The 22,592-nt window shown below is 36.4% G+C and overlaps 4 protein-coding genes across 4 annotated transcripts; 1 reads left to right on the forward strand and 3 right to left on the reverse strand.

Annotated features, from left to right (window-relative positions):
- Positions 1-4,252: 4,252 nt before the first annotated feature.
- Positions 4,253-8,432, reverse strand: LOC128861616 (ankyrin-3). The gene is made up of 6 exons (XM_054099870.1): positions 7,791-8,432; positions 7,280-7,699; positions 6,983-7,217; positions 6,069-6,222; positions 5,719-6,001; positions 4,253-5,584 (listed from the first exon to the last, which is right to left on the reverse strand). Exons 1-6 carry the CDS (start codon positions 7,953-7,955, stop codon positions 4,733-4,735), a joined length of 2,109 nt encoding a protein of 702 aa, XP_053955845.1. The 5' UTR covers positions 7,956-8,432; the 3' UTR covers positions 4,253-4,732.
- A 1,387-nt stretch (positions 8,433-9,819) lies between these two features.
- On the reverse strand, positions 9,820-12,407 carry LOC128861617 (uncharacterized). Its single transcript, XM_054099871.1, has 8 exons — positions 12,004-12,407; positions 11,814-11,932; positions 11,612-11,743; positions 11,357-11,511; positions 10,913-11,272; positions 10,769-10,858; positions 10,536-10,693; positions 9,820-10,479 (listed from the first exon to the last, which is right to left on the reverse strand). Exons 1-8 carry the CDS (start codon positions 12,144-12,146, stop codon positions 9,867-9,869), a joined length of 1,770 nt encoding a protein of 589 aa, XP_053955846.1. The 5' UTR covers positions 12,147-12,407; the 3' UTR covers positions 9,820-9,866.
- Positions 12,408-13,461: 1,054 nt separating this feature from the next.
- Positions 13,462-14,986, forward strand: LOC128861619 (probable malonyl-CoA-acyl carrier protein transacylase, mitochondrial). The gene is made up of 2 exons (XM_054099873.1): positions 13,462-14,539; positions 14,596-14,986. The coding sequence occupies exons 1-2, from the start codon at positions 13,529-13,531 to the stop codon at positions 14,761-14,763; spliced, it is 1,179 nt and encodes a 392-aa protein (XP_053955848.1). The 5' UTR covers positions 13,462-13,528; the 3' UTR covers positions 14,764-14,986.
- Positions 14,987-15,088: 102 nt separating this feature from the next.
- On the reverse strand, positions 15,089-20,955 carry LOC128861618 (calcium homeostasis endoplasmic reticulum protein). Its single transcript, XM_054099872.1, has 13 exons — positions 20,788-20,955; positions 20,464-20,634; positions 19,931-20,274; positions 18,673-18,835; positions 18,394-18,466; positions 17,859-17,933; positions 17,444-17,520; positions 17,166-17,364; positions 16,019-17,032; positions 15,787-15,954; positions 15,482-15,715; positions 15,248-15,419; positions 15,089-15,188 (listed from the first exon to the last, which is right to left on the reverse strand). Exons 1-13 carry the CDS (start codon positions 20,810-20,812, stop codon positions 15,090-15,092), a joined length of 2,814 nt encoding a protein of 937 aa, XP_053955847.1. The 5' UTR covers positions 20,813-20,955; the 3' UTR covers position 15,089.
- Between the last annotated feature and the right edge of the window lie 1,637 nt (positions 20,956-22,592).

The raw sequence follows: 22,592 nt of genomic DNA on the forward strand, positions 1-22,592 counted from the left end.
CCGTAGAAAATTGGAAGATTGAATTTCTAGTGGTCGCTGTTCGCTTACTGACGATTTCCAGGAAAGTCCTTTAAAATACGTTATTGTGCTATAAAATACCTATGCATTTTCTCGTGGTAGCTATTTGCTCACCGACGAATTCCGAGAAGGAAATCCAAAATCAGTTGTTGTGCCATAAAATACCGCTGTTGTGCGCGAAATGATTGAGCAAAATCGTCATGCCACATACCGTCAGACTGAGGCATCCGGGGACAATCATCAATAAGAATTTACATGATGACCTTGTGAGTTCGCGTTGGATTCTACAAAATTTAAAAGACGCCCTGGAAACGCAACAGGAGAAAGTTCTTCGAAAATTGGTTCAAAGGAATGCAAAAGTGGATTGATTATCATGGAGAATATTGTGAAAACCAAAAACGTTTGCAGCGTTAAATTTTAATTTTTCCATTGTTAGGCCAGAAATATAAGGTCTCTTCTTTTCGCCAAGCATTAGCAAGCGAAGAATAGATGAAGCAATTGGTATAAAGTAGTCTGGTCAAATACTCATACACACTTATAGATATTTTTTAGGTTTTATTTTTTTAAGAAAATAAAATGCGATCTTTTTGATTTTATAGGATGTTATTATTGGCATCAAATAATATACAAAAACATTTTTTTTTTATATTTTTTGTAGTAGTGTGGCACCAAAGTGAGCGTCTTAAAAAAAAGATAGGTGGCTTATCAACAGGAATTTGGCTCTTCAGGACATCTGAAACGAAAAAGTTAAACTGATTATAATTCTGTAGGCTTGTCATTCTGGCAGGTGCTACAATGGGATAATTTTTTTTTTGAAAAATAACAAAATGGCGGACTTTTGAAAAAAAAAAATGTTTTTTCGGGTGGAAATCAGACTGTAGTATGGAAAGTTAGGGCTAAAAAGAAACGAAAGTAGCACCTGCTAGAATGACAAGCCTACAGAATAATAATCAGTTTAAGGTTTTCCTTTCAGATGTCCTGAAGAACCGAAATTCTTTGTTTGCCAATAGATGGAGCCAGCAGTGTGTGCTAGTCGATTCTAACATAACCTAAACGTCATAAACCAAGCTCAGACACATGATAAACAAACTGTTTCGACACATCAGTGACTTTGTTTTGGTAACATATACTTTTGGTTTTGTGAAAATGTCTGATTTTGTGCCAAATAATCGACATTTGCGGGAAGTGTTGATTTTCCTCTTTCATTTGAAAAAAAACGGCGGCTGAAGCGTATCGAGAGCTACAAAAAGTTTATGGAGATGCTGCTTTAAGTGAAACAACGTGCCGAGATTAGTTCCGTCGCTTCAAAGACGTTGATTTTAATGTTGACGACCGTCCGCGTGAAGGAAAGCCAAAAAGGTATTGGCGGTATTGCTCAATGAGGATCCGTGTCAAATACAAGAAGAGCTTACTTCAGTATTAGGAGTTACCCGCCAATCCATTTCCAAGCGATTGCATGATTTCGGAATGATTCAGAAACAGAGACTATGTATTTTAAAATTAAAATATAATTAAAATGAAAATTTTGTAAAAAAACATAGTTCTGAAACCACTTCGCCAAATCGACGATCATTAGTATTAGCGCACTTAAAATATGTTAACTCTAGGAACTTCAGATTAAAAGTTTGTGGTCTACAGAGACAAATGCTTTGGAATGATCAAGTAAATCAGAAAAAGTTATGTACATAGTTTCTGTTTCTTTCGGATTCCTCGAATTCTTTTCCAGGTCTACTTCGAACCAATTGCCATACGGAACTGATGCCCACAATATTGTACAATAGTTTTCTTGTTTTTTATTCAAAAATAGTTATATGCATGACATAAATAATTATTTTGTCATAAAAATAGAAAATTTTGCTTTACTTAAAACAGCGCCATGCCAGGCAGAGGTAACCAAAAAGTTTAAATTGGAAAAAAATTGCTTGCGTTGAAAAAATATAAATTATGTAATACCAATATGAAGAAGTATAGAAGAGTTAGATAGAGAAGTTTCGATCGAAACCGAACTTTATATATGTACATATTTATATACCTGGTGAATGTTTTAACTTCTAATAAACCATTTTTTTAAGTAGACAATGCCTGTGTTAAATGTTTTTATCCCCTTTCATTACCTCAGTTAGTTCCAGAAATGATGTATTTTTTAGCCGTTTTAAATTTATTATATTGAAAATGTATTTTTGTGCCGGAGTGAACATTTTTCGTGAAATTCATAGGTCGACTAATTGCATTACTTGTTTAATGGCTCTATATTTATCAGGGTTGGGCGTAATGCACTAAAAAATAAATGCAATAAGCGTTTCACTCCCACTACTTCTTCAGTAGTAGTTAAAACACGAATTCCGTTGTCACTGAATATTTAGAGATAGTGAAAAAAATACACTGTCACTAAACGTGCATAATTTAGTTTAGTTTAGTGATAGTTAATTTTTTTTTCTATCACTAAATTTTCAGTGATAATGGATTTTGCATTTTAACTACCACTGAATAGACAGTGTCGTTATAGAATTTTTTTTGGACAACTACACAAGTACAGACAATATTAAGTCCATTGTGCTGCACTCGGATTCCCTTTTAATTTTCTTTAAATGTACCCGATATCCGAAAAAATCTGAGACGATTTTGTGGTGCCAAGGAATCAAGATGGTCACTTCTTAACACATCAGTGCCAAAGACCTCAAGTCTGATTCGAGCGAAACATACAAAAAGTGGTCCGCCACAGCATCCTCCTCGTACACTGTCTGAGATACCTACCTTTTCCATGCCCACAAAAAGTTACCCGTCATAAGTCCAACCAGCTGCCTGTAGTCTTTTCTGCTTAATGACAGGAGGATTTGCGACAGTCGGTCGGACATGACAGGTAACATCAGTTTAGTCCATCTGCAGCCTCTCTCAGCCTGCTAAGCCCCCTTGTGGGTTGTAGTAACGCATTTGCTAGCCGTGACTTTGATGGGTGCAAAAGGGAGTGGCAGAACGGGCTTCAGGCCAAAAAAGTTGGCCTGAGAGCGCAACATAGCTAAGGAGTCAGAGGTCTCGTTAGCCACGATAGCCACGTGTCCAGGGACCCATGCTAGCATCAGACTATCATGCCTACCGACATAGTTCAGTGGTTGGCGGGCTGTCCAAAACCATGAGCGCAGCTTGGCTGTTACTACAGACACATATAGATTTGTTTTCCACAACAAAGTTCATCGCTTCTTGAACAGCATACACCTCAGCTTGAAACACAGATGCATGCATTCCAAGAGCGAAGTGCAGTTTTGTCCTGCTGGATTCCACGTAGACCCCAGAGCCGGAGCCGTGCTCGGTCCTGGAGCCATCCGTGAAAATGCAAAAACTGCTAATGAAGTTAATTTTATTTAATCATGTAAATATTAAAAGAAAATTATTTTCATTCGAAGTAGTCACCATCTTCAAACGATTCCAATGGATTCAGATCTGGACTTCCAAACTTCTGCGGCTATGAACCCAGGAATATTGTTTTTTAGCCACTGCTGGGTGGTTGTTGTCGTATGGACTGCAGTGGAATCTTGCTGGAAGATCCAACGCCAACTCCATTGAAGAGAGTACTGCTCAACTGCTTCATTACGCCTTCTAAGACATCCTCCTGGTACACTTTTGCCCCATTCTTACCGCCTTTTTCGCAGAAATAAGGATATGTAACGTCTTTACAAGACACTCCCCACCAGGGCCGTAGACAGCATATCCGGGCCCCGGGGGAAAATTGCAAATGCGGGCCCTTTCCAATTATGTCTAATTCATATAATTCGAATTACTCTCGAGTCCGGGCCCCTCTGAAAACTCCAGGCCCGGGGGAAAAAGTACCCGATCCCCCCCCTTCTTTTTCTGTCTCTCACTTCAGACGTTTAGGAAAAACGATTAATCGCGCGGTAAACAGACATTCTCGAAATATTAAGTTTTTTCAGCAATTCGTAGATCTCACTTAATTTTTACCACACTTTTGTAATGCAATCACTGCAATGCGATTTTCCTTGCTCCCCACTCTATTGATAACAAACGAAGTTTGCCACGAAACTGGGTATAATTTATAAGTAGACAATGCATACGAACAAAAGCCAAAATGAGGAAACTTTTTTCTCCGAATTTGTTCTCGCCGTGTGCATTGTAAAATTTGTCACAGAATATATTGCATTGTATTGCCCTATATCATGTAGGATTTAGATATGATCGTACATATACTCACTAGTTCTTAATTGGATCAACGAATTTATAATTTCAATGGATGTGGCAGCTTTATTTTTATTTAACGATGCTAATATTTATTTAATATTTATCTAATTTTATATATAACTTGAAATATGAACAAGAGTTAAACTGAATTCAATCGATACCTTCAAAAACGTGTGGATTTATATCCACACAAATACATATTTCTTTGTAATATGCATAAGGAAATAATAATAAAACTTATCACAACTTTTTAGAACAGGTTCCACTTTTCAACTTGTGTAGACAAATGTACACTTTTCATAAACTTTTGCTCATATATTATTTTAATTTTTAGGTACAATAAGCCTTAAACTATTACTTTTTTATTAATAACTAATATTTAGTCAATTGGTTTTTGTAGATCGTTGCTGGATTTAATGATTGTTTTGAGTAGTGGAAAATTGGAGTAGGGGTAAGGTGGGTATAAGGAATTTATTTCGACTACTAATGGATTTCTATTCACCTCCTTTGTGCGCTGCACATGTTATCTCTCGAACTGTAATACATACTCTTTCAGTGGGCCTGGTAAATTGAGCCGATTCACATTCTGTGCTAGTTTGCGATTTATCGCCTCGTAGATGGCGATACGAGCCATTTGTTTAAGACTGCGCGGTTTGCGATACAATGAAGAAATTAACGATATCAATTGTTCGGTCTTTTTATTTGGCACTTGCGCCACGTAAAAGTTATGCAACGACTTAAGGCAATTGTATAATGGTCCATGATGCATCGTCAAGAAAAACAAATGTATAATGCGTGTAAAGGTCAGTGCTGGATCATTAAGAATAAACTCTTTCTTTGTAATTAAAATTATATAATAAAAAAGCAGGTAACGTGAGTGTGTACGAAACGAATTGCGAAACGAGCTTTCACCACCACTGCTGGATCCGGCGACGCCGCCATTGCTATTGGCCCCACTGCCGCCACTACAGAGCGCTTCGCCAAAGCTGGCAATTTCGTTGGAGAATATGGCACTTCCTGTGGTCGCCTGACCACTGAGCACTATATTGGGATCAGCACCGTACTGTATGAGCGTGAGAGTCAACTCGTAGATGCATTGCATGTCGGAGCAGTTGCGCACATTTTGTACCATATCACATACGGCTTGTAGTATGTGCGGATATGTTTGATTGCAGTCGAGACCGTGTTGCAATAATAACAACAATATATTCTTAATAAAGTCGAAATTTGTTCGTTTTTGTGCATCACAATTAAGCGTAAAGTTTTCACTAACGGTAAATACCAAAACATGTAGCGGTGTTAAATTTGAGCGATACGAGCAATTTGGATTGGCGCCATATTGCAGTAGTATTCGAATGCAATTCAAGTAGCACACCTAAAATTAATGTACGAAAATACAATTAGTGAAACTATAGTTGAAATAATTTACTAAAATAAAATTTGTACATAATCTCTTATCTATTAGTTATTATTAACTGACTAAAGTGGAATTTTTGTCATTTGGCTTACCTTCATAGAGTGCGTAAAATGGTGCAGTTGGTCCTTATTAATTAACGGTACAAGCAATACCATTATAGGTACTGAACCATCACGTCCCACAATATTCGGATCGCCGTCTTCTTTGATTAGCATGTTCAGCAATTCAAAACACACTTCCCAGTCGCGTACATGTCGAAAGACACATGCCAGCGCGCTATTGCCGGTTTGATTAATCGAACTCTTTGCGCCGTTTTGCAGCAGGAAACGCACCAGATGCAGCACATCCCACTTGCTCCACTTGTCATAGCCATAGCTGTAATAAATTATGTTAAGGTGAATAATATATATTTTGCAATTGCTGTTTGAATACTGGTAATTACCGGGCCTCCTCTAGGGCATAGCGCACTATCAAGGCATGAAGTGGTGTATTGCCTAGAGAGTCAGGTTCGTTGATGAGTTCCTTACATCCGCGCTCCAATAAAATACGTAAGGTACTTAAGGTATCTTCAGCAGATTTGCGCGCTGCAAAAATAACTGATGAAAGAAAAAAACAAAAAAATTAATTCAAAATGTAAAACAAAGCGAGTTTATAATAAAATTCTATAAGCTGTATATATTTTAAATGTTAGCCGAGCATTTTATAAGGTGCCTTTTTTGTTGAAGGCCTACACAATCGGAACCGTATAAATTATAAATTTCTAACTTTAAATAATTGCATATACAAATATGTACACAACTTGGAAACTATTTTATTATTATTTACCTTAAACAGTTTTTAGTTTCAATTAGATTAAGCGAATTTTGATAAATACAAATTTGTTTAAAAGTGGGTGGCGCCAATAAAAATGGCTCCTTTCATCATATAAAAGACTTCCGCACAAGTCATATGTATGGAAAAAAATTCACAACATCGTATGCAAAAAAATTATAAAAAGTCAACGGGATTTTTGAGCGACTTTATTGTATTGAAATTAAACGGGCAATAAAACTGGATACTGAGCACTTTTCTAAAGAATCTGATTAAAATTTTTTAAATTTTGTGGACAATTTTTTACATTTGTTACACTTTTAACAAAAGTTTGGAACTTTGATTTATACGATTTTTGTTATACAATGAACTATATTTTCATAAAAAAATAACAATAAAAATTTAGCATGAAAAATTTTGCGAATATTGAAAAACCATAAAGTGACTTAATTAAATGACAATGATGCTTTTTTTTTTAATTTTTAAAACACATCTAGCACAACCTAAAATTTGTTAGAGTTTTCAAAAATTCTTTCATTAACATACCAACGTGCAAAAGTGTCATTTGTTGCGTACACGTGCGTACAGTCGTCACAGCACCGTGTTGTATGAGAAGCTCCAAAAAACGTCCCTCATGCAGCACAGCCTGATGAATAGGATAATATTCGTCTTTAATCAAATTAATCTCTTCCGAACGAGTCATAACCAGTTGTTGTACACAATTCCAGGCTCCACGCTCGCAAGCTAAATGCAATAACGGTTTTTTAACTCGAAAGGGTACCTGCAATAGTATAAAATATCGCTTAGAGGAATTCACTTTGTAGAAATATACTAAATTAATACCCAAGGATCTTCCATTTTTTGTGCCAATATGTTTAGCACATTTATCTGGTCGCCATCTATGGCGTAGCAAACAGCATTTTGCAGTTTTGTATGAGCACGTTCGCATACATTTGGCGTAGCTCCCACATCATCATTATTACCATGATACTTGCCACTTTCTTCACAGTTGTGCGAATGAACACCTGGAAAGCACATGCGTGAATCAGTGTCGATGCGCGCCCCATGTTTTAGAAGTAATTCCACACATTCTTCATATCCCTTCAAACAAGCTATATGCAATGGCAGTGAACAGGGACTACGATTAACATCTGGCCGATGCCGGTGTAACAACCACTTGGTGAGTTCGATGTGGTTAAGGCCTACACTACGCTGCAGTATATTGTACCCGCATTCATCGTGTATTATCAAAATAGTTTCGTTCTAAAAAAATGTATACATTTTATGTTAATTTTAAATTTACTTGTCTTGAAATATGCATATTAGAAAATTTTAGGTATCAGTTTAGTCATACCTTTGGAATTTGCAGCAAAAGGCTCTCCAAAGTGTGTATGGATACTTTCGGATTAGCCCGCAGTATTTCGAAAAGAGTCTGAATACGTGCTTCTGTAGCCTTGGTTACTTTATGACCGTCGCGATGTGAAAGCAATGCTGACCCTGATCGAAACACCTGACCCATCTTTTTTAATGAAAACTAAGCAAGTCAGTTGACAATGCAAAGCCAAATGAAGTCTTCTCCACAACAGAAAGGTCAAATGGAAGAATTTGATGTTGACGTATTCAATTTTTTTAAGTAATAAGTGTTTTATTTCATTTTATAGATAAAGTATTAATCAGAGCTCCAGTTAATTAAATCAAATCAGCTGGTCCCTGATTGCCAGGCAAATTCCATTTATTGAGCCGTGACGCGTTTTTCCTGTTAGAGTTATGGGCGTGCAGAACACTTAAAGAAAGGTACTCTTTCGTTAATCTTTTAAGAAAATGTGCTTTTTTCGCTTCTATTACTAGTTTTGCTTTTTTTAAGCTGTTAATTAAAACCGTTAAATATCATGTTGCTGCTGAACTTTCTTATTTGGACCAAAACATTCTTTACACAACAAAATACGACTTTTCACGCAATACACATTTTTGACGCAAATCCGTGTTGTTGTTGCTGCCTCATAACGCAAATGTCGCCAATGGTGCCATATTATAATTTTACGAAGACCACTCCAAAACGGTCGATAAAAACTATTCAACGTATAGGATGGCAACAAAAACGATATCAGCAGCTCGTGAAAAGGAACGCTGAAAATTAGTTACAATAAAAAAAGAATTTGACAAAGTGTGATTGAACTTGTCAGTGCTCTTATAGAAAATACGCTGTAAAAAACATCTCTCTATAATTCGTCTGGCACTTAGCAAACACATTATATCTTATAGTATAGGCAGACGGCGAGGTTAATTGGGATTACCGGCGCTAATTCTGATTAAAATTGTTGTGTGTCAGCCGGTTGTCACGCGGTTTAAAAAACAGTTGATTTGTTTATTGGATACTTTTTGCCAGTAAAAGATGGACCACATGCGGGTATTAGCTGCTCTGATTCTAAAAAAAATTATTTATTTAAAAAACCTAAATTACAAAATTTCAAACTCTCCGAAATATCAAACAAGTAAAGTATTAGTATTACATGCAGTGTTTTTTGTTTTTCTCTGTAAAAGTTTCATTTATTTTTCATTCCATTTCATTTCATAATTCCGTATAAAGCCGTTGATCCCGATTAACGCCACCGTCTATCTAGGTTATTAAGTACCCATTACGCCACATACAAGGTTTATTTTTAGCAAAAATATTTGTTTTGTAATCTATACATTCAGAAAATAATCTGGTTTGGACTACAAACACTATTTTCAAAAATATCTTGAATTCAGCGCCACCTAGAAACATTGGTTTCCTTTAAAGTTATATGCATTTTGAATATGAGCCAAATAGAACCACAGACACAGAACATTTCTGAGGTGTATTTTGTAAATAACTTTTGTTCCCCCCAGGGCCGTGAGTGAAATTATTTATTAAATGTACGTTCTCTGCCACATATAGCGTTTTTAGAATTAATAGTTCTACGAATATTTTATACCGACTCCAACGTCGCTTTCTTCTTTTTCTTGATTGGCGCGATAACCGCTTAAGCGAATTTGACTGAGTTTAACTGTCGGTTCACGTCAGTTGTTTCTTTCTCGTGCTAACCGGCGCCAGCTGGGCACATCAAGTAAAGTAAAGTTCTTCTCCACCTAATTTTTCCAACGCACAGGAGGCCTTCCTCTTCCTCTGCTACCACCAGTTTGTACTGCAGCGAATACTTTTAGAGCCGGAGCGTTTCTATCCATTTGGACATGACCCAGCCAACCACCCACTGAATCCGAATATACTTATGAAACATCCCTGCAACACAGCAAAATTTCATCACAAGCGGATGAACGGTATGGGAGTGCATACCAAATAGACAAACATTCACTTTTATTGGAATTATTTTTTTTTATGTTATTTGTCTCAATATCAAGTATTAAAAGGTGCATTATTATTTATTTATTAAAATGGAAACAATTAAAATTATATGGGACAATTATAAAAATAACCCTTACAAATTTTGCAGCTGAAAGATGTATTACTGTCATCAATTGGATTTAATGAATAGAAGTACCTTTCGAGTTCATGAAGTATTTCAATTTGCTTACTTTCGAGAAACTCGTAAGCGAGATTTGAGTATTTTGTGACACACCACATAAACGTTTCATAAAGCACTTTCTCAGTGGGTATAAAAGTACGAAGGACAATATTTATATCATCGCCATATTCATCCATAAAAGTTCTTGTTAAGTTCAGCAACAGATAAAAACTTCTTTCACTCATGAAATTTGCCATTGTGCCTAATAAATCGATAAAACTATTTGAATCCAATATGTTACGCACAAATTTGAACCCGGCCGCAGCTAGTAGCTGTACGGGATTCAGTTTACCGTCCATAGTATAGCTTATTAGTAGCGGTAGTTCACTGACTGCATTACCAACCAGCGTGCCAGTGGAAGCTTGTGCCAATAATTTACCGACTTGCTCTATAAAGGCTTCTTTTGAGGGGATGTTATTTACCATGCGTATTAGATCAATTTTTATTAAATTTTTACTCATCCTCATGCACTCACTCGAAATTTTGCCGTACGAATTTCTGTAAAAGTAAATTTAGTCGACTTATTAAAGAACCATAGGACCATAAATTGTTACCTGGTCTGTTCGCGAATTGCACGCCGAATTGATGCACTACCCCCTCGGGTTGGAATCTTTGAGACAAGTGACAAATTGTTAATTGAATGTGTAAAAACTAATAAGGAAGATGCGAGTTGTAGAACATCTAAACTATTTAGTCCTTCGTCGTAGCTTAGCTGTGTATAAAGTAAAGCACATAGTACATATATGTACATATATTATTTAATTATGGTACTTTATAAATTGCTTACCAAATATAAGTCATAAGCGGTATTTACTAGATCAGTACCGGAGAGTAAAAGTGATGACACATTCATACCACCAACAGCTACTTTGGCCATCTAAAATTAATCAAAATGTCTTTCATGTTAGGCAAATACCGGTACGTCACTTACCAATGGTACCCCCTTACCAGCAGAGGTGGCATATGTAAGCGCATTCATAGCACCCGATGCACCCAAACCGGCCACTCCTCCAGCAATACCTAGCCATTTACTTCTAGACTCCCGATCAGCTAGAGATGTGGACTGTCCATGCTTATAGCGATCTGTTAAATATGTCGCAGACCGTACGGTTGCATACGCACTTGTAGCCAATGACACCAATGTAGCTGTTAACATGACCGGTGCTGTAATTGGCATAACCATTGAGAGAGCAAGTGGGGCAGTACCCGAAATTAATCCACCTACGCCAATTGCAGTATCAAGTTTTCTTTTCGAATTTGTATTGGGAGTAGTGCATATTTCAAGGCTGACCTATTATCCAAAGAAATGTAGAAGTATTTAAAAAATAGCATCACTGTTATGATTACCCGTTGCAACCAAGATTGAAATATTTACCTCTTCACTATCAATTAAAGTATAAACCCCATTGGTTGGCGCTACCATGGTTCCCTTGGGGAGAATATTTTTCAATAAATATTGCTGCCAATTCTCATAGATGCGCGAGTGTTCATCAATAAAAACCATACAACAGCCTGAACTATTATTCGATGCTTGAATAGTATGTGAAAAGATGTATAAAACGGAATTCCGTGTTAAATGGCATGATTCGAATAAAGCATCCAAATAAATATTTTATAATTTTATACTTACACAAGCATTTGCGAGTGCGTATTACGGGGTGAAAACTGAATTTGGTAGAGTATTTAGCCAATTCATAGTCCTTCTCTTCAGTTACCATTATGTAAATAATGGTCGAGAGCAGAACACCATTAGTATATTTGCCTAAGTAGTGCATACCAGTGGGTAATTGATTATGATACAGTGCTATGTTCAATGTCAATTAGATACTTACGTTGCGACCAAACATTTTGAAAAAGATTATTGCGTGCGTTTTCCACTGCACTTTGATTATGATCTGGTATTATATTCTTAATTTTATCCTTTAAAATATCTGATTGATCAGCAGATAAACTGTAATAAACAGAGATATGAAAACAGGAATAGGAAATTACATATACAAACGGATAGGATATTATACTCACGAGTCCCATACTATCTCCATACCATGAGCGCTGCTACGCGCCAAGTCATTTTGAATCTCCCATATTGTGCGCTGTGACATTTTTTGTATTATATAATATTCGATATTGGTACAGTTTCTTAATTTTTTTTCCATAAATAGCATTTACTTATTAACTAACACACATTTTGCGATGGCCGAGCGAAAGGACATTACAGAATGTACTGCGAATCACTATTACTCCTTTGGAATTCCTATGACAACCGTGGATTTATTATAATGACGACAACTAGTCAAATTCTTAGACAGTGCACATACAAATAGTTCTTTAAATGTTTAAACGGTAAAAAATGCATGATCCACTAAGCATAAAGAGAATTATCAAATATACCTATGTACTCTTCGCTTGCAAACAAAAACGTAATTTGTAATTCCCCTTTGAAAGAGCTAACATACCCAAGGCGAATTGAATTCTATTATTCTTGCGATCGCATCACTGAAAGGGTTGCATTTGAAAAGATCGCAGTTCGAAATATATATTTTAATAATTTATTGTTGCAGATCTGCAATAATTTTCAACTTCGTCCTGAATTAAACAAATAAGTAAACTAATCTAGAACCATGTTAAAATTGCGAAAAATAAAGTAATGATTTTTGGAAGGCGCCAAATGGGTATTAGTCAAAGCGAATTGAAGACAAAAGGAGTCGTCTTCCGACAACAGTTACTTTATGCTTCGAAATTTTGACATGTCTGACGCCAGGCTTTTCTCCAATACAAAACCAACAAAAGGAGGAGAAATTACATGCTTGTGAAAATTCAGTGAATGGCTTGGTAATATTGTGATTTTCGAGATAAACTGAACAAATTAAATAAAACGAATTGTCAATTTTATTGTTTTGTGAAATCACAACTGTATATAAAGCCTACAAATGAATTTTTTTGCGTTTTCATACGGATGGCGCCTAGCCGAGCAATGTGTGTGTGAGTGTATTATTTCCTCTGTTTGGTAAAGGTAAAGGTAAAGTACGGTACACTAGACAGGGCTAGTATACTGGGGCGGCAGCCCTTGGTCGGGAAAGAAAATCCGAGTCATTCCGGTATCGTAGAACCGGCTGCCATGGGAATGTCCTCTGTTTGGTACTTTATATTGTGTTCGCCTACTCTTCTTCTTCACAAATAAGTGATATCCTTTCTTTCTGTTCACTTATTCATGAAGCGTGGCGACACAGTGAATTTAGAAGGCGCAACCTTGTATTCTATTATCTTTGTTCGTGCCGATATTTCATTGATTAATGAATTACGTCGTTGCAAATGCACATTCATGCGCGTAAATGCCGTAAAATGCCTCCAAATGTTTTCTTTGTTAGTTTTGTATTAATGTGGTGCCTGACGTCATACTTTTCAAAATCGCGAAATATATAGTAACGGTTTTCGGAAGTGCCACTTTAGGTATTCAATTCGCCTCACCTCTCAGTTATCAGTTAGCCAAACAGCTGATGAAACCGGCTGTTTAGATTGATTTGCATTTGATTGAACCAAATAAGTCATGCTGTTAAGAAGTACCGCAGCGAAACTTGCGTTCAAAACGCCTATTAAAACTATATTTGAAGGTTTAGGAGTACGATTAAGCAGCCAAGATGCCGGGAATACGAATCCAGAGGCTCCTCCACAGACGAATGCACCAGAATCATCATCTACCTTGTCGAAAAAGCGTTCTCAAATGCATTTGGTAAACGCTTTAGAAAATGATTTGGATGAGCGGCGTACTATCAATCCTAAAGAAACCACCATTGTATTATTTCCCGGTCAAGGAGCACAATATGTTGGAATGGCGGCGCAATTGATGCGATTTCCCTCAGCCCGATCTATATTTGAACTAGCAAATGAAGTTTTGGGTTATGATTTGCTGAAGTTATGTATTGAGGGACCACTCGTCAAACTTAACCGAACTGAGTATGCACAATTGGCGGTGATGGTGTCGTCTTTGGCAGCATTGGAACAACTGCGCGAAGAAAGACCACGTGCTATTGATAATTGTGTTGCGACTGCCGGCTTTAGTTTGGGCGAGATAACAGCGTTAGTGTACGCAGGTGCATTGCCATTCGATAAAGCCCTACGACTGGTACAAGTTCGTGCTAATGCAATGCAGGCGGCATGCGATGCTGTGCCCAGTGGGATGGCTTTGGTGCTGTATGGACCAGATACTTCAATTGGAACTGTGTGTGCAAAAGCGCAGCAATGGTGCTTGGAGCGTGGCGTTGAATCACCATACTGTGGGGTCGCCAACTACATGTATCCTCACTGCAAAGTAATAGCGGGGAATTTGGATGCACTGAAATATATCGAGGTGAATGCGAAGGCTCTGAAAATTAAGCGTATGAAACGACTTCCTGTGAGTGGTGCTTTTCATACGCCCATTATGCAATCAGCAGTTGAACCCTTTACAAATGCACTAAAGAAAATCTATATAAAGGATCCGCTTATTCGAGTATATTCAAATGTGGATGGTAAGCAGTACCGCAATGCAACGCATATATTGCGCCAACTCCCTAAACAAGTGAGTAAATATTAATGTAGACATGTTGATAGATGATTTATACATAAAATTTTCAGATTGCAAATCCAGTAAAATGGGAACAAACTATGCATTTAATGTACGAGCGCCGTGAAGGGGCCGACTTTCCACGCACTTTCGAATGCGGTCCAGGCAAAGGACTCAAACAGGTACTCGAAAAAGTAAATGCCAAGGCGGCGAATTCAGCGTTTAGCATGGAAGCGTAGTAATATAAAATTAGCGGTTAATAATTATAAAATGGCAAAGATTTTGACCTATAAGCAATTATTATTAATAAAGTTTTAAATTCAATTGTAATTTTAAAATATTTTATAATTAATTCCTCACAGCCATACCAATGAATCAGAAAGTCGAAATTTTTTATTATAGGGCTAATGCTTTCTTAAAAATTAAATAATAAAAGTTGTTTTACATGCTTCGCGGATTGGACTTATGCCTAAAATATCTTTATTTAATTGCTATTAAACTTTATTTATATTTTAGCCTTTTAAATAAGTTGTAAATATTTCCATAAAAATACAAAATAATTCATTTAACTCTTTTCATCACGTGCTCGCATTCGATGCACAAAAGCTGCTCCTTTGTTTTTACGAAAGTTTTCAAATGGATCATTCATATTAATTCCAACACCCTGCAAAGAGAAACTTGTGTATCAAGAAATGATATGTATGTATATATACAATTTTTTACTTTAAACATGTCTTTGCGATCGCGGACTTCGCCTCCTGAAATAGGCTGATCGATGCCCTGCTGCTTTGAACCCAGACCAGTTCCCGAACCAGCCCAGCCCATTTTCTTTAACATTTGATGACCTTTATTTGTTTCTTCAATAAACTCATTGGGTTTTGGAAAGTTTCCACCACTACATTTAAAAATTGAATAGTTCCATGAATGTGATAAATATAGCTATAGAAGTGTACATACAAGAAACTTGGGGGAGTTACGGAGCGTTCACGTCGTGGATTGGCACGCTCCGACCGATTTTCGCGGTTACTACTAGAAGAATCACGCTCCCGTTCATTGCGTTCTCTCGGTGGCGATCTTCTAGGTGAACGACTACGTTGACTGTAGCGGTTATTACGCCGGCTGGAAGATGAACGCGCTGGAGGCGGTGAACGATATGGTGATCGTGACTTCGAACGGCTGCGACTTTTTGAGCTGAAAAACAATATATTACATAAATATTATAGCGCTAGGTCAATTCTATAAGAAATATTTATATAACTTACCGGTAACATCTTTTATTGAGTTTTTTTGTTTTGGGTTTCTCCAACGTGATGGGTGAGGGTGAGCGTGTTTTTTCGCGTTCACCCTTTTGTATCTCTTCCTCTTTCTGCTTTTTCGCCGCATTTTTCACCTTGTAGTATTCATAAAGCCCGAGCTTTTCCCAGCCCTCACTGTTGAAAAAATATTTACATTCACAATTTATAAATTTCTTTTCAGAGCTTTAGAACTACTCACGTATCACGTGGCCGATCATGAGTTGGTGGCGCGTAGAACGCCGCTAAAGCGTTTGTTAGACGCTCACTTTGTGGCGCAGGTGGTGGTAGACGTATCTCTGCCGGATCCAGAGCCTTGTAGTTATAGTCGTCCAAACGTATCAATGGCACCATCAATCCAGCAGGCAAGTCATAATAAGGCGCTGATGGTTTTTGTTCCTCCATTTCAATTTGTGGCGGCATAAGACCTAATGACGGTGAAATTTCATCATTGTCAAGCAAGATGTGCGGCATTTGGGGTTGCGTTGAAGGCTGTGGTAGAGTCTGTGTTTCTGGATGTGCCAGAAGTTGCCCAGTCGCATCTATATTTTGATGAGAGTTTTGTAGTTGTTGATTCTGTTGCTTTAACACAAGTTGTATAGCTGCGTTAAGCGCCAGCACATCAATACTGGGAGCTCCCGCATCAAGGCTACCAGCGCCTACGTTATTATTGTTGTTGGCAGCATGCGGAATGTTGTTCATTTGCCCAAATGGCTGTTGCAAACTGGTCGTTATTTGGTTGGCAACCGCACTGGGAGCGCCACTCGCAAAACCTGGAGGTGGCTTTGACATATCAGGTATAAAGAAGTTCCCAGCACCACCTTGCTGTGGCATATTATCAAGCGCGAAATTGTTTTGTTGTGCACTAGTTGGTTGATTAAAATTTATGCCGTTATCATACTGCTTCTGTTGCTGATAATGGTGATTCCTATTTGTATTGCCACCGCCATAACTGTTATCATCAACCCCTGGTGGCTTCATAAGCTCATCATCATCGTCTGGCATAGAAACTTTTTGCGCCATAAGCGAAGGAATCTTCGGAATAATTGGCTGTTGCAGTTGTTGTGGAGGTAACGCTGCAACCGCCGGCAAAAGCGCAGCAGCATTTGGCAATACAGATGCCAGCATCTGCTGTTCCAATTGCTGCTTCTGTTGTTCCAATTGTGTGATTTGTTGCGTTGCATGCTGAATGAAGATTTGATGCTGTTTCTGGTAGCTACAGTGATCGTCACACATGCGAGTAATAAACGAAACAAAATTTATTTCCGTATTCACAAATGTTGGTAGTAGTAGGTAAATGTTAATTGTGATATGAAGCGAGTCATTTCACAACTATGCGACTTTCGTACTTATCTAGTGTGGCCTTAGTGGCTTGTGCAAATTTCGTAACGATATCCTGGTGCAAATTCTGCAAATTCGTTTTGTATTCTTGCATTGATGAATCGGGCGACTGCAGCTTCGATATGACGCATGCATCGAAAAACTTTGCCTTTGACTCCCAAAGTGAGAGCAGCTTTGTAAGTTTAGCGCGTTGCTCCGGGCTGGCAACTGTGGGGTATACAAAATTATAAAAATGTGCCTACAGGTAGAATGTTGCTAAAGAATTTTTTTTTTTGAGTTAACTCACTTAAATCTGCACTGCAAAACATTGGTATGACCACATTTTCCAAATTGTTCTTCAAATCGTGGGAATTCTTACGCACACTGAAAAGTCAGAATAAGTGTTTTGAAGGAAACTTTCTTAAAGCTACAAAAAAGTTATCGTATAACAAAAAAAAAGTGTTGAGTTTCAACCAAATTTATTGTTTGTTTATTAAGAAGAGACAATTGGGTTAAATGATAATATTTTTGTGGAAGCTTTTGTGTTGATTATTTTTTAAATTATATTTTACTTGCAGCGTTTGATCGAATATTAAACCATATTCGAATATTGCATTTATTCTGGTTTCAGTTAAATTATAGGTATAATTAAATTTGGTTTCAGTTAAAGTCAAAAAGGACTCTACGGTTATAAAAGTGGAAATAGTTTTTGCAAAACTTACCAGTGGTGGAGTATATCATTTACTAAATATATAAGATGCAATTTTTGTTGAAACGTTGAACCAGTGACCAAAGCCCTAAAAATAAATTTACAAAGATATTTTCCGTGTCTCTTGCCCACTGTAACTTGATTAATCTCTATAGAATCTAAATTTTTACGCGAAAAATCTTTCTTTAAAGTGAAAGTGTATATTTTAGATTGTATTGAATTGTTGTATGTGTTGTTAACGGTATCATTACTTTTGCAGTATTTCAGCGTGTACATTTATTCGAAACATGCACACACTTAAATACTGATAATGTTGAATACATATTAATGTTTAGTCTTTACTTATCGAATTTATATTTTTTCTTACTACAAGCGACAATTGAGGGAGCAAGATATTAAAGAAAAAATTCATATTTATATGTAAGTTATTAATAAGGGTCAGGCAAAATGCGCTCCTATTATACTTCTTGGTCACCACGAGTGGAAGAGAAATTTGGTTATGAGTTAATAAATTAATTAAATTAAATAATTGATTAACTGACGCATACTTTTTTAAAAGATATTGTAAAACAACATTGCTTTTTGCGCTGTCGGATGAATGCTGTAATATCCAGTTTTTGCCTAAAATTGCAATACCAAAAATGTTACTTTATTTTGTTAACATTTCTGCAAGTTTTAAAAGTATTATATATAGCATAATGTAAAGAACAAATAATTTGAGCAAAAGTATTTAGTTAACTAAAGTTTATAAATAAGAACAAATAAATATAAAATTTTCGATTGCACTAAAAACTATTATAGTTAGTTAGCGATGCACTCATATTTACCTGAGGAAATGCTATCCTTCGTGCAGGACTCAATTATTGGCTGCAATATGCCGTCGAATTCACGTAACGCTATGCCATGCTCTTCGGCCTGCTTCTCCAAGAGCGTATTCTGAGCCGTTTCAATGGCTTCTTCAATTTGCTTAGCTTGTTGTGCCATCAGTGCCTAAAGTTTTTAGTTTTTTTGGACGTAGTGCAAAGACGAGCGATTGAGCGAATTCGAACCACAACAATTTCAAGGCGAAATAGGTTTTGTTTGTTTTTTGTTTTGAGTTTTTGTGTCATATGGAGGTTTTAAAAATATATAAGTAAAGCAAATATTTAAATATGGGCTTAAAGGCTTGATATATGTACATGAGTATATTATATACAATACGTACGATTGTATTTACGATATAACTTAATATATATACGAAGGTTCGATCAAGTAATTTATTCTTTAAAGAGGCCTTATTCATGTATTTCCGAAAGGGGAACGATATATTGGGACCTCTAAATGCATTTATACAAGCTGCGAACATATGTTTCAAGAAACATAATTAAGTGAACCGGTAAGTTAACACAGTAAACCAAAGAAAAAATCAGGGCAAATGCCAGAAGTACAACTGGTAAGAATCTCAACTAATCTCGCCAGTTTTAGACAGCACAAATTCGAAAACATGTATTGTACATATGGTACATACAGAACTAAATAAACGACCCCTAAAAAGTATACACAGTTTTTCTTGAATACAACTAAAAATATTTAAGTTTAGTTATTACAATGTAACTAACAATAGCAAACATTTTTTAAATGAACTTTTAGCTGCACTGTAGTCACAATAATCCCATCACGTGGTTGTTGCTGTGCCTATGTTGTGTAATGCAGTTTTTTTGTAATTTAACTATCTCGATAGTATCAAATCAGCATTCAAATGAGAGCATCAGGACACACCTCGCTGGCTGAAATTTCGAAATTGTTTTTGGAAGTTAAATAATTTGTTTGCAAATACATGTGTACTCACATTTCAGCTGTGTTATGTTGATTTGTTTAGTAAACACATTTAAGAATTTGTATATTTTTTATACTTTTCAATTAATCGAAGCGCGGTAAATTAATAAATAAATATAAATTAATAAATGTACAATAAATAGCTTATAATTCCGTTAACTTTCCGTTTTTATAAATAATCCTAAAGAGTGCTATAATCTCCACCTACTACTTCATCATTTAATTTTCATATATTGGACCAAACAAGCAAACGTATTAATAACAAATTACCGAGTGTTGTGCGGAGAGATTTGATTCGGACTGATGTATTTGCTCGCGTAAAGTGTTTTGCTGCATATTAATCCCTTCTATTTGCCCAGTAAGGTTTAATGCGATATTTGTGTTATTTGAGGAAGTTGGTGGTGGTTGCTGCATATTCATATTGAAACTATTTCCATCATGCGAGTTTTGTGGTAATCCTTGTGTTTGTGGGATATGCATTTGAGATGGAGGACCCTGCGTGTAATGATGTGACATTCCCGGAGACGCTGACTGGGATTGATGATGTGACATATGATGTACCGAAGCCGGGTGGTGCGTGGAGGACTGTGGAAGTGAGCCTTGTTGTTTCAGAACTGAAACGCACAATAGTTATAATTTTTTTTTAATAATTTAGGTTTAAAACTGGTAAGTGTGATTATTTAAACTAAGCAATTTCATACAAATGTACTTATTAACATATAAAGCACATTGAACAAACTCATTTATTTTGTAGTTATCCAATCATGCTTTCAGCAAATTAAAATAAATGTGTAATGGCTTACACGCTTGCTCAGCGGTCACTCGATATTGATAGTAACCAGCGAATTCGCCTCCATAGAGGAAATCAAATTTTGGATTGCCGTGCTGCTTTTGTTTGGTGATCATTTCAAACTCAGGCCCGTTTCGTGCCACAAATTCAGCCAATTTGTCGATTATGTTCCGAAGACTGGAATCTATACAAATAAAATTTTGATATAGTGATTTTTTCATATGCATATATTTTTAATTGAACCGGGTGAGGCGGCTCGAATGTGGTTATCTATGGCCACGAACTCGCAATGCAAAATGCACAAACCAAGTTTGTGGCTGAAACGAATTATTCTTACCACGCGGCGGCTGTGGAGTATCCATGACTATCAACTTTTATTGATATATTTACACTTTTAAATGTTAGATTTCACTTTTATCGCAAACTTTTTCAAATATAATGTGCACTACATTTTTTCTTTTGACGCCATGTTTAGCTACTTTTGCACCGGTTTCGGGGTCAAAAGAAAAATAGAACATAGGGTGGTTTTGAAGACACAGGGTGTATACACATTCAAATGTAATTTTAAGAAATTTTTTGACTTGATATTAGATGTGTTCTCGTACGCGATAATTTGTCTAATTGTTATTAATACGTTGAGTGCCATCATACAACAAAAAAAAATGGGGTTCGTCCGGCCACGATTTTTTTTTACATAATACAATAGAATATTTGAATTTTTGAATAGGCCATATGATGCCACATTGGTCTCATACCCATAGGCCAAGCAGCATAAACAATGCAATGGCTCTAGTATGGCGTGAATACACTACTACTAATAGCCTCTATGAAGCAGCTGCATCGGCACAAACCGAAATCTCACACATTATACCGTGAGACCAAGTGTCACCACGATGCCTGAAAGTCCCTTCGCACTGTGAGACCAACCTGGACTCACATGGCATGTTAAAGTCATGGCCATGCTGAAAATCTGTTTGGCAAACACCAATTGCCATACATAAAAATTATTGAGGATCACATCATTACGTCTTTTCTTATAAAATTTCGGTTGTTTATTGTCCAAAATATGATATATAAATTTTTACTTATTATAATTAGCTGTTTATGAGCCCATGTCCATACAATAAACAATTTTGGAAAACTATAAACATATGGAAAGTGTGCATTTGTACTTAGATAATTCGCAAATTTAATTTTTTACATGTTTTACCATTAAAACCTGCTAGTTCTTACTAGATTTGCGTTCTTGAACTTTTTGCGATAATTGCCTTCTCAGATTCAATGCTGCCAAATTCTCAGAAATTTCTTTACTGTTTTTTTACTAGAGCATTTTACTGGAAAAGTACGAGTAGCAGACCTGTAGTATTTTATACATTGGGTCCTTATTAGACTATTCACCTAGGTGCAAAATAATCATAATTAAATTACAAGTGCCAAATGCCAGGCACGCTTCATTTATCTACAAACCTTAAAAAAATTGGATTTTACAATATGTTGACTGCCTCCTTTGTGAAGTTCAGGCTATTTGGTAATTATGAGAATATATTTTATGCTTTTAACCTACCACAACGTCTTTTGCCATTTACCATTCCCATGAACAAATTTGTGAAAACCAATTTGTTTCCTATCTTTATAATCGTGCGTGTCAACATTCAATCAAATTTTTTGGTGCGCAAAAATGATAGAATACAAAATTTTTAAGATTGCAGCTGAAGTCAGAGAGTAATATGGCTATACCGCGATCATGGTATTGCTACTTTGCTTTCAGCTAATTTAACAGAATCGCTGTGTGTTTGACGTCATATTTGTGGAATTTATTTTAGTTTAATCACTTCTTCGTCTTGCATTCTTGTTCGCATTTTCATATTTGTCTCGCTCAACTGTACTAGTGTGACGTCGCATCTCTCTTGTTTTCTATCATCCTTGGCTGTATGCATAACTTAAAATTCACTACGAGAGCAAATTGAAAAATAGCAACGATAATGCAAAGTTAGGTTGGGTTATTGTGAACAATGCAAGAAAGCAGTAATTTGCTATTTAAGGGGGGAAGCTGGTCTAGAATTTTGAAAAAATCGAAAAAATCGAAACAATTTTTTTTGTCTTAAAAGGTGCTTTAGGGTCTTAGAAATAATATACCAAATG

Source organism: Anastrepha ludens, chromosome 4 (genome assembly GCF_028408465.1).
Source record: "Anastrepha ludens isolate Willacy chromosome 4, idAnaLude1.1, whole genome shotgun sequence".
Taxonomy (NCBI): Eukaryota; Metazoa; Arthropoda; class Insecta; order Diptera; family Tephritidae; genus Anastrepha; species Anastrepha ludens.